Raw genomic sequence first — 12,817 nt, forward strand, 5'->3', positions numbered from 1 at the left:
GCATTACCCATTTGTGGGTTCATTAACTATTTGTGGGTTCACTAGCTCACAATATTGTATTGTGTCTTATTGTATGTCTTATAGTATTCTAAAGAAGGCAAATGGTGGAACGGCACAGTGTGGAAGCAATAGGGTGCAGGGCTTCGCCAAGGGTCCGACAAACCCCACCAAATGCAGCAGAAATCGATGAACATGCTTGAAAATGTCTTTATAGAAAAGGCAAAACGTCGCATCAATTGTGGAATAAAATATTCTCACTTTATCCCTTTGGAGTGCTGCTTCGTTCATCGATTTCTTATAGTATTCTGTAGTATCATCCTCCAGTTAGTTCATAAAGAATGATATCTGAGTGAATGTCACACTTGTAAGGACTAAGAAGTGTGTAATCCTTGCTTTGATGTGTAACTCAGTGGCAGATTTTAAAGGACTTGGGGTAAATTACTTGCCTAGATGTGTGAGTGACTGGCACACGTTTAAGGTAAATGGCATCTGGCAAGGCAGTATTGTTACTATGTAGAATTAGCTTAATTATTTTGTGTGGTTTTCATCTAAGCACCAGTAAGCCATTATATGGAAGGTCAGATGTCGCTTCCCACTGTGAATCATAATTGGATGCAGTGTTTCCATGCATCATGGACTAGTGTTTGGCAGTGGGAAGTCTGATACTGGGAACTGATACAGCTACATAATCAGTATATAACAGGCAGCCGAGTGTGAAGTGTAAGCTTGTCTACTTACCATATGATAATACTGGTTCACATCATAATACCTATATATTCTTGGATTCAAACATTGCTACAAAGTGAACCTGAATCTGTATCCATGAATGAATGCAAAGCAAATACTTCTTATGTTACACGCAGATAGTAAAATGTAGACCATACACATGTGGATTATATCCTCCCGTATAGTAAGCATATTCAGAAAAGTACTGTGCAAAAAAGGGGTGTGAACAGGGCTAGTTTTAGACAAAGTGGGGCCCTGAGCAAAACTAAAAGTGGGGCCCCAAACTATTTTATGAACAGTCACAGTCAGTAAGAGGCTGCTTTAGCCCTGCACAATAATAACACTTTGTAGTTACACACAGTAGTAATGTAAGTATCTGTAATATGGGTCTGTAGGAAATTGTTATAGGAGATAGAAAGATGATAGGTAGATGGATGATAGACGATAAATATGAAACATGATATAGATTTATAGATAGATGATAGATTTATAGATGCATAAATATAAATTAGATTATATATAGATAACTAGATAGATGATGGAAGATAGATAGATATGAGAGATAGCTACAGTAGAAGAGAGATAGAAGATGGATTTATTGATGGATAGATAATAGACAGGAGATAGATAGGTAGATAGAAGATACATAGCTAATAGACAAAAAGCTAGATAGAAGTCTCAAAAAGTAGTACAAGAAACCAGGCAATGTGATAATAAATCCCTCCACACCCTATTGTGTCACAAAGAGAGTTCAGTAGTGATGGATGAGTACAATTTGTTATCCTCATACATCCATGGACCTGTAGCAAAGAGTTAGTTGTCACTAGAAACATCAGAGAGAACAGATCTCTTATACCTATCTGTCTCCCCGCTATTCTTAGATGGACAAGGTATGACATAGCAAAAGTTTGAGGGCAGTGGAGGCGAACCTATGGCACGGGCAGGGCCGGCGCTATGGGTAGGCAAAGGTGGCAATTGCCCAGGGCCCCTGGGAGAAAGGGGAGAATCTCTTCTTTCAAATGAATCTTGAATTTTGTTTCTAGGTGCCAGGGATCCAGAGATATTCAGGTTTAAAGTGAGAATATCAGGTGCCATTTTTATATATAAAAATCACTCCCAACGGCAGTTTAACAGTTAATATCTCAGTTTTCCTACATTTTAGAAACACAAATTTAGATTCATATAAAAGAGGAGACTCTCTTCTTTCATAGGAAAAAAGTAAGGTTCTATGTGTCACAGAGCCAGAGATACAGCCCCCTGAAGTGTCTTGCCCCCTCCAGATTCTTAGCCATCAGGCTGCAGGGAGAATTAGCTGCACACAGGAGCTGCTGCACCTCACAGATAATGGAAATATTCACTTTATGTGTTACTACATTTTGAGAAGGGATAATATCAACTAATGTTCATGTTTTTAACCCTTCTCTATGCAGAATTATCTAAGAACACACTTTGGGCCACATGTATCAATCGTTTTTTTCTGTTGTTTTTGCACCTTTTCATTCAGGCGCACCGTTTTTGTGCCATTTTTGCGACTAAACGCCAAACTAGCTGCGCAGCAAAAATAACCAGCTTTCCCTCATTTATCCTAGCAATCCAGATGTTTTGCTGCGACTAATGATATTCATCACTTGCGACTTTTCATTTAGGTGCAAAAACACTCCAGCCCGAAGGTGGCGTTATCTGAGAAGAAAGCACTGAGCCCCTTTGCAGAACAGCTCATTTCTAGCAGCAGAGCTCATCCAGACACTAGAACATATAATAGATACATACCTCCCAACTTTTGTGGAGGAGAAAGAGGGACAAAATGGCGGCGCGCGAAGCGCGCCGCGGCGATTTTTTTACCCACAGAAGCCACACCCTAGCCACGCCCCCTAACCACACCCCCTGGCCACGCCACTGCTCATACCTTCAACGCATCCACTGGCACCAATGTATATTTATGTATATAATTGGGGGGCATATTCCACTCCCCCTAGACAACGAGCATGCCCTCCTAGACAACGAGCATGTCCTCCCCTAGACAACGAGCATGCCCCCCCCAGACAACGAGCATGTCCTCCCCTAGACAACGAGCATGTCCCCCCCTAGACAACGAGCATGTCCCCCCCAGACAACGGGCATGTCCGCCCCCAGACAACGAGCATGCCCCCCCCTAGACAACGAGCATGTCCCCCCCAGACAACGAGCATGTCCCCCCCAGACAACGGGCATGTCCGCCCCCAGACAACGAGCATGCCCCCCCCTAGACAACGAGCATGTCCCCCCCAGACAACGAGCATGCCCCCCCTAGACAACAAGCATGCCCCCCCTAGACAACGAGCATGTCCCCTAGACAACGAGCATGCCCCCCCCTAGACAACGAGCATGTACCCCCCCCTAGACAACGAGCATGTACCCCCACCTAGACAACGAGAATGTACCCCCACCTAGACAACGACCATGTCCCCCCCTAGACAACGAGCATGTCCCCCCCCCCTAGACAACGAGCATGTCCCCCACCTAGACAACGAGCCTGTCCCCCCCTGTGGCTGCGTGCCCTTTTTTGTGTGTTTGTGTTATTTTTGTCTTCCAGGACCGTGCATGCTGTGGACTGCTTCGGATTCGAAGGATTACATCGATGACCGACATTTCTAACAAATAAAATGGTCAACGAGGGTGTGTCTGCGTTTTTTGTTCAATAAAATTTTCTGAAAACGGTGTGATTATTTATTTTTTTGCGACACTCTTCATAGTTTGCCATAGTAGTGGTGCCGGCTAGGTGACGGTGCTCATTACTAAGGGCTGGCCTTAGTGTTTGCCTTAATTTTTTTGGCAAATTCACACTAACGCCCATACCATTACCCCGGTACCCACCGCCACCAGGGGTGCCGGGAAGAGCCGGGTACAAACCAGTACCTGACCGTCTATAGATGGTCAGGTGCTGGGGCGGCTGCAGGCTGTTATTGTTGCGCTGGAATAGCCCCCTAACAGTGACCTATCCCAGCGCAGTAACGGCGGCTGCTGCTGCTTTTTTGTATCAGGCTGATTTGAAAAATAGGGGCACCCCATGCCGTTTTTTCTTCAAATTTTTGACAAAAATATGCGTGGGGTCCCCCCTTTAAAGGGGGCTCCCAGGCTGTTTCCCCCATTTTTACAAAAAAATGGGGGGGAAAAACGGCATGGGGTGCCCCCTATTGTTCAAATCAGCCAGATACAAAAAAGCAGCAGCAGCCTGCCATTACTGAGCTGGGATAGGCCACTGTTAGGGGGCTATTCCAGCGCAACAATAACAGCCTGCAGCCGCCCCAGCACCTGACCATCTATAGACGGTCAGGTACTGGTTTGTACCCGGCTCTTCCCGGCACCCCTGGTGGCGGTGGGTACCGGGGTAATGGTATGGGCGTTAGTGTAAATTTGCCAAAAAAATTAAGGCAAACACTAAGGCCAGCCCTTAGTAATGAGCACCGTCACCTAGCCGGCACCACTACTACGGCAAACTATGAAGAGTGTCGCAAAAAAATAAATAATCACACCGTTTTCAGAAAATTTTATTGAACAAAAAACGCAGACACACCCTCGTTGACCATTTTATTTGTTAGAAATGTCGGTCATAGACGTAATCCTTCGAATCCGAAGCAGTCCACAGCAGGCACGGTCCTGGAAGACAAAAATAACACAAACACACAAAAAAGGGCACGCAGCCACAGGGGAGGACATGCTCGTTGTCTAGGGGTCAGGGGTAGACATGCTCGTTGTCTAGGGGGGGGGGGAAATGCTAGTTGTCTAGGGGGGGGACATGCTCGTTGTCTAGGAGTCGGGGGGAGACATGCTCGTTGTCTAGGGGGGGGAATGCTCGTTGTCTGGGGGGGGGGACATGCTCGTTGTCTAGGGGGGGGGGCATGCTCGTTGTCTTGGGGGGGGACATGCTCGTTGTCTAGGGGTCAGGGGGAGACATGCTCGTTGTCTAGCAGGGGGAAATGCTCGTTGTCTAGGGGGGGAAATCCTCGTTGTCTAGGGGGGGGACATGCTCGTTGTCTAGGGGTCAGGGGGAGACATGCTCGTTGTCTAGCAGGGGGAAATGCTCGTTGTCTAGGGGGGGAAATCCTCGTTGTCTAGGGGGGGGACATGCTCGTTGTCGCAGTAAAGGGGAGGGGTCCTATGGAGCCCAGTAAAGGGGAGGGGTCCTATGGAGCGCAGTAAAGGGGAGGGGTCCTATGGAGCGCAGTAAAGGGGAGGGGTCCTATGGAGCGCAGTAAAGGGGAGGGGTCCTATGGAGCGCAGTAAAGGGGAGGGGTCCTATGGAGCGCAGTAAAGGGGAGGGGTCCTATGGAGCGCAGTAAAGGGGAGGGGTCCTATGGAGCGCAGTAAAGGGGAGGGGTCCTATGGAGCGCAGTAAAGGGGAGGAGTCCTATTGAGCGCGCAGTGAAAGCCATAAAAAACACATTTGATATTTTCCTTCCCGCTTCCCAGTACAGGGCCTGGAATATTTAATACTGTCACTAGGAAGTATAATTTGTTACGCAGAAACAGGCCGCACACAGCTCTGTACGTGGAAAAATAAAAAAGTTATTGATTTTTGAAAGTGGGGAGTGAAATATGGAAACGCAAAAATTGTTCCGTCAGAGTAATGGAGCAGGCGGCCGTGTATGACCATTCTGCTCCATTACTGTCATAGAGCGATGACATGGACCTTATGTGGACCCCAACAGACCCCTTGTTTTCATGATCTATGGGGGTCACATCACTGAAACCCCCACACATCAGCAGGTTAAGCCCTGTCCTATGGATAGGGCCTAACTTGTATTTGTGGGAAAACCCCTTTAACCCCTTAACGCTCTGCGCCGTAGCTCTACGACGCAGAGAGTATAAGGAGTGTATGAAGAGGGCTCACGGGCTGAGTCTTCTTCATACAAGGTGGGGGGTTTTGCATGTTGCAGAAAACCCCCACCGCTAATAACCGCAGTCGGTCATTGTCGCCGGCAAAGTCTTTTTTACGATCGCTGTGCCCCCGAACGTCATCGGGGGCGGCGATCGTTTGCCGTGGTAGCCTCGGGTCTTCTTTTGACACGAGGCTACATGGCTTCTGCAGGTTCGTTACAATGAGCCAGAAGTATTGCAGTATATGGTAGGAGCGATCTGACCATCTAGGGTTAATGTACCGTAGATGGTCTAAGAAATAGTGGAAAAAAAAGAAAAAACAGGTTTTAAAAATAAAAAAAATTTATAAAATATTAAAAATTCTAATCACCTCCCTTTCCCTAGAACGGATATAAAACATAATAAACAGTAAAGATCACAGACATATTAGGTATCGCCGCGTCCCAAAATGCCCGATCTATCAAAATATAAAAACGGTTACGGGCGGCGGTGACCTCCGAGGCGGGAAATGGCGCCCAAATGTCCGAAATGCGACTTTTACACCTTTTTACATCACATAAAAAATGAAATTAAAAATGATCAAAATGTCGCACAGACCTCAAAATGGTAGCAATGAAAACGTCGGCTCATTTCGCCAAAAATGACCCCACCCCCAGCTCCGTGCACCGAAATATGAAAAAGTTATTAGCGTCAGAAGATGGCAAAAATTTTTTTTTTTTTTTTTTTGCACACATGCGTTTAATTTTTGAAAATGTATTAAAACACAATAAAACCTATAAATCCGGTATCACCGCGATCGCACCGAACCAAAGAATAAAGCTGAGGTGTTATTTTGAGTGCACAGTCAAAGTCGAAAAAACTGAGCCCACAAGAACGTGACATGTGCGGTTTTTTAAAAAAATTTTTCCACATTTGGAATTTTTTGCAGCTTCGCAGTACACGGCATGTTAAAATAAATAACATTACGGGAAAGTAAAATTTGTTACGCACAAAATAAGCCCTCACACAGGTCTGTACACGGAAACATGAAAAAGTTATGGATTTTTGAAGTTGGAGAGCGAGAAATGAGAGAAAAACCCTGCGTCCTTAAGGGGTTAAGGGATTAAGTATATGGTACAATAAAAGCAGAATAGAAGGGCACTGGGGGGATTAGGGATGGGGGCAGGGGGTCTATGGAGGAAAGTGTTTAACCCTTTAGCTGCTGCCTGCAGTCACTGTAGAGTACCTGTTATCACACTGCAGCAGCTGCACACACTCGGCTCTGCTTCATCAGACGAACTTCAGTGAGGAGGAGGAGGAGGTGGGGGCAGGGAGCTATTGATGTAGCAGTGCTGGAGAGTTCCTGCCTGCACGGAGGATGATCCCCTGGGGCTGCTGTGCAGGGGCAGTGCAGAGAACATGACACTCTGCACTGCTCCATCCATCCATCCATCCATGTGCCTGCAAGTGGCAGCCTGAGGACAGGGAGGGCTCTGCCTCCCAGGGGAGGGGATGGGGGAGGTGCCGGCTCTGCAGCAGACAGCCCGGGAGCTGGAGAGGAGGAGGACGCTGTACCCCGCCCCCTGGCTTCTCTGTATCCTGAGCAGGACGGGGGCGGGACTCGGGGGCGGGACTCGGGGGCGGGACTCGGGGGGGCGGGACTCGGGGGCGGGACAAAACGGAAAAATCCGTGAAACCGCAAAAAAACCGGGACTTTCACTTAACGGTCCGTGCAGGCGGGACAAGGGTTAAAAAACGGGACTGTCCCGCCCAAAACGGGACGGTTGGGAGGTATGTAGATACATGAGATACTCTGCAGACACTAGAACATATAATAGATACATTAGATACTCTGCAGACAGGAGCTGCAGACTCTATTTACAGTTCATCACCTTCTATCTGCAAAACGCTGAGCTCACAGCAAGAGCAAGAGAAGTTTGCAGAATGTTGCACATAGTACAGATAAGTGTCCCCCATGTACTTCTGCACAGTCTCACCAGTGTGTCTGAGGGGGATACTGTGCAGAATTACAGGGGTGCAGCAGGAGACCAGCACTGGGGGATCCCCTCCAGGAGAAGCCACTGCTGAGGAGGTCACTGGGTGCAGCTTGTCACACACCTGGGTGCTGCTGAGGAGGTCACTGGGTGCTGGGTGTCACACACCTGGGTGCTGCTGTGGAGGTCACTGGGTGCTGGGTGTCACACACCTGGGTGCTGCTGTGAGTGTTATCTTCATGCTGGGATGTGGGAGAAGCAGAGAGGAGCTTGTAGCAGGATCACATGTAAGTGCCCGAATCTAACATTGCACCTTAACTGCGCCCAAATTGCGCCTAAACTGTGTTAAAGTAAAGTGATTAATAAGAGGCAGAAAATATACTTATCACAGATGGTTGTAGCTTGTGATAATTCTGGAAAACAGTGCGCCAGAATTTAGGCGCAACTTCTACACTTAGGCGCACAAAAGTGATAAATGTGGCCCATTCTCTCTTATTCCCTTTTATTTTGTGATAGTTTTTTTTTGTTGGGAAAATTGACTGATACGATGAACATTTAATCCTCTATGCCTAATGTGACTACACCGCAACCAGAACATGTCCATAAAGTTATATGTAACACCAAAAACAGACACATGTCCTGGAATAAAGTTTTTATTTCCCATCATCCTCCATTACTTACACCTATGTTATGACGTTCTCACTCTCATTCTTATGAAGCGCGGAGGGATCTGTTATTGTGCGGATAATACAATGGCGCACATCTAAACGTGACTTTTATTATCTCATTAGAGAGGTTTATGGATATATAGTTATTTATTTGGGTTACCATTGTCTAAGGAGCAGACAGTGATACATCTGTGTGAATTTTCTGCAGTTCCATTTGCTGCATATTTTGGTGAATACAGTATATTGGTGTGGGGTATGTATGATCTCCTCACATCTTACTGTTTTAGGAAAGTATATTGTCTTTATGTAAGTTTCTGGATTTGTACATATTTTAGAGGAAATTTTGAATGTTAATTACCAAATGCATCGCCTGGTTGTCTGCTTTCAAAATTCTATAGGTTTTATGGCGCCTTTACTTTTTATTCTGTTTTATTGATATATTTTGCAGGTTGTGACTGTCTAAAAATGTCTAGCTGAAAAGCAGATATCTAGTTATTACAGTTTTAGTGATATTATGTGGATTTATTTATGTGAACATATCAATTTGGGACATTTGTGAACTCTACACATGTCCATGTATTACATTTAGAAGATGTGAAGGTAAACGTTTTCTGTTTGGATCAAATTTTTTGCCATTTTAATAAAATGTTTCATTTTGAATCAAAATTGCATGAAGGTGCCTATGTCTATAAAATCTTTGATGCAATTTTGAAAACGGGGCTGCTTTCAGAAAATATCGGTCCCTCTCCCCAATGGGCCTCACAGTCTAATCAACCTACCAGTAATTTTTTGGTGTGGGAGGAAACCGGAGGACCAGGAGGAAACCCACGCAGACACAGAGAGAACATACAAAATCCTTGCAGATGTTGACCAGCGCTGCAAGGCTGTAGTGCTAACCACTGAGCCACCATGCTGCCCATAAATCTCCCTATCATTTATCTATCTCCTATAAAATTCTCCCATATTACAGTTTGTTTTACCATACTAAAGGAGCCTCTTGCTGACTGTGACTGGTCATAAAATAGTTTTATTTTGGGGCCCCACTTTTAGTTTTGCCCAGGGCCCCACTTTGTCTAGAACCGGCCCTGGGCACGGGTGCCAGTAGTGGCAATCAGAGCCATCTCTGTGGGCACCCAGGCATCACCCCAGCACAGAGTTTTCTAGACACTTCCTGTAGAAAGAGGAAGTAGGTGTAGACAGGGCTGGATTATCATTGGAGCTTCTGCCCACAATTCTTCTTTCTCAAAAGGACCCTGGAGGAAAGCTACATTGATTATCTGAGGCCCTCCTTTATTTAATGGTATTGATGTCAATATGCCAATACGATTGAAAGCTGTGGAAAGGCAGGGAGGAATAAATTGCTGATTAAATTTGTGATAAATAAGTGGGTTTTTGGCTGTAGTTTGGGCACTTGGCCTCTAAAAGGTTCTTCATCACTGCTCTATGGCATAGCTTTGTCTGATATCCATAGTTGGCAGATCAGTTAGAGGAAGTTTCTGTTGCAACATCTTTTCTCATCCAGTTATTATTAGGTAATAAAGTCATATATAGAAAATAAATGGAGCAGAACGGTATCAATGTATACTAATTATTATAAGTTGTATGACAGGTATTGTGGGTTTAAGCCACAAAAAACAAGGAAAGTGGATATTAAAAGCCCATGTTTTCCAGCCTACAGACTAGTCTCTATCCAAGACCTTGACTTAATAGAATGTACTTTCCAACCCAGCCCGTGTTATTCCTTTATATCGTGATGTTCTTGGTGCAGACCTGTATTTTCCATGGCCATTGGCTTTGTTGGCTCTTGTATCTAATTGTTTCTGCAGTAGCTTTACTTAATTCTGTTTCCACCTGTTAAGTTATTTCCCTTGGAGAATTATTCAAAACTTTAGTCCAAGGTCTACAATGACAGAAGACTACTTTGATGTAGAAGTAGTAACTTGTGATGAAGCGGGACATTTTACAGGAATCCCTAATTCATGGTTAAACCAGAAAAAGAGGCAGAAGCCAAAGTAAATATATTCAGTCCTTCTTAAAACAAGGGCACGTGGATATGCTGGAGGATGTAGCCTCATGTTCATAGGTGTGGATATATGCGGTTCCATGTACTTATGAGCGCTGTATGCTACCCCTATGCAGATATATATGTCATCATGGTTACAAAGCACTTGCCCTGTGTAGTTCGATTTGGCAGCCATGTGTTTTTGCTGTTTATGTTGTATATTGAAATAATATATTATATAATGAATCTCTCCTCTTTAAATCATGCAATAGGCATCTGAAACCCAGTAGCACATATATATCTATGAGAAAGTCCGTGAACATAGTGATTTTTTTCTTTTACATAACTATTCATCTTACAGAATAAACCAAGAACTGGGTGTTGCCATTTCACTTGTCAAAGGGGTGTGTCTATGCACAAATCTGAACCAGGAAAGTGATGGTTCAACAAGGTCCACATGTGCAGGGGCACAAACTCCACAATAGTATCCAGTTTACAGTTTTTTTCCTATTTTTTTTAAGCAAGAAAACGGTACAAAGGATATTCCCAGGCAACAAAATTGTCACCGAAACTTCTGGTGCTCAATGCAAAATCTTAACCAGGCCCCCCAGGTATAATGGATTCTTAATTGTATTAGTCTTCCAATATTGAAAAGAGAGATTGTATGTGTTTTTTTTTACAATCCTCCAATGGAGTCATTCATAATGTATTTACCCTGGTAAACTTTCCTCTTATGTACAAACCATATGGCAGACTATATTTCCTCTGACACTTCCAGCAGGCCAGGAGGCCAAACTGTGTGATTTCTGTATGGATGCCTCCTCCCTCATAATCATTCCACTGTCACTTGGCAGGCATACAGTAATGAGCACAGGCTAGTGCTCGGCTTGACGTGCTGGAAGTGTTGCAGCACTCCTGAAAGAGGTCTATAGGTTGCATTAACACCTGTACAAGCATCACAAATGCTTGTATAGACAATTTTACTCCTCAAACAACTTGCATGAGAGTTTTCTCCCTCTGTCCTGGCCACAAGCTGCAGCCAAGTCATGTCCCTTCACCGCAGTGTTATTCAGTATTGGCCTGGTCTGGGGTCTGTCAGCACCAGTCATAGTGTGTTATGGAAGGTAGCGTCAGTCATAGTCTGGTTTGGAGGTGTCAGACATAGTCTGGTCTGGCAGGTCAGGGCATCAAACATAGTCTGGTATGGGGAGTTGGGAGAGTCAGTTATAGTCTGATTGAGGGGGGGGGGTTGTCTGGGAGGTTGGAGGCTTCAATCATAGTCTAGTCTGGGGGGTCGGCGGCATCACACGAATTTATAAAGAATATACATTCCGACAATGAAAAAGTTTGTGTTCCTGTCATTCTAATGTGTGGTGCAATGTGTTGTATACTGCAGTCAGAAATTGCAATATAATAAGGCATCAAAATGAAAAACTCTTCAGCTTCATAATAATTCTTTCAAATATAAGATATGATTGAAATTCTTCTTCCCGTGTTATGGTTTATGCATAAAACCTTTTGATGTAACGTCTTGGTATTTGTTCCTTCGTTCTCTCGGTGGCACTTGTGCGCTGGCTCATGTTTGCTGTATTGTGCAAATTATTTCCTTTTTTTGTAAAATTGTGTGCAATAGAATTTTATATTACAGATGGTATTTTTCTTTGCATCCATAAAAATTACATTAACAGTGATATATGTGATCTATAGAGGCCCAATATATTATTGTATACCCTTAGCTTAAACCCAAGTAATAATGGAGGATTTTCATAATTTTCTCATGTTATTTTATCTTTTTACCAGGACGGTAAAAATCCCAGATTCACCAGAGGGACTTGGTTTCCAGATAAGGGGTTTCGGACCATCTGTTGTACACGCTGTGGGTAGAGGTACAGTTAAGTTTTAGTAATGCTATCTACTTTCCCAATTGTTCTGAGTATGCAAAGCTTGGAAAATATAGAAGATAAGAAAGTACTGTATGATCTATGGGCACATTTATCATACGCTGGCACTTAGTGCGACAGTGTATGATGTTTCCTCTGCCCCCAAGGACTCACCGGATATATCAGGATTCAGGAGGCTCAAGTCTGACCTGGTGTAGAATTACATCATAGCTCAGGTAAGGCTATAGGGAGTGCGCAGGTTTGAGGCAGGAATAGGCCCACTGCATGGTCCGACACAGCCCAACCATCATAGTGGGTCGAAGAAGTCGCAATTCCTGGCTCTGCAATGGCAATGTACAATAACTCTTATCTATCTAGCTATACAAAAAATAGGCAAAAAAGCAGCACAGTCAGTGGCGTAACCAGGAGAGGCAGGGCCCCATAGAAAATATATACATAATTGTAGACACAAGTTTATACAGTTACACCCAATAATACACTCATACATTCATGTAGCCCAGTAGCTGCTGACCATATAGAAGTATACAGTAGGAAGCTAGAAATGAGAGATTCCTAGTCTTGCCATCCCCTCCCCTGACATCTCTTGTTCCTGGCTCAGCTGTGTACTGTGGAAGATGTGCACTGCTATACACGTATTATGCTTTACAATGTGCAGAATAATATGTATATAATGGTGCACATCCTCCATTG

General features: G+C 44.4%; 1 protein-coding gene across 2 annotated transcripts in view; it reads left to right on the forward strand.

The window, feature by feature from the left end:
• The window catches only part of PREX2 (phosphatidylinositol-3,4,5-trisphosphate dependent Rac exchange factor 2), a 202,097-nt gene that overhangs the window by 100,666 nt on the left and 88,614 nt on the right, over positions 1-12,817 (forward strand). For both annotated transcript variants that reach the window (XM_072151744.1, XM_072151745.1), the window contains exon 19: positions 12,027-12,112. In XM_072151744.1, the coding sequence (XP_072007845.1) occupies positions 12,027-12,112 (86 nt within the window). The remainder of the gene's footprint in view (positions 1-12,026; positions 12,113-12,817) is intronic.

The sequence above is a fragment of the Engystomops pustulosus genome, chromosome 5 (genome assembly GCF_040894005.1).
Source record: "Engystomops pustulosus chromosome 5, aEngPut4.maternal, whole genome shotgun sequence".
NCBI classification, from domain to species: domain Eukaryota; kingdom Metazoa; phylum Chordata; class Amphibia; order Anura; family Leptodactylidae; genus Engystomops; species Engystomops pustulosus.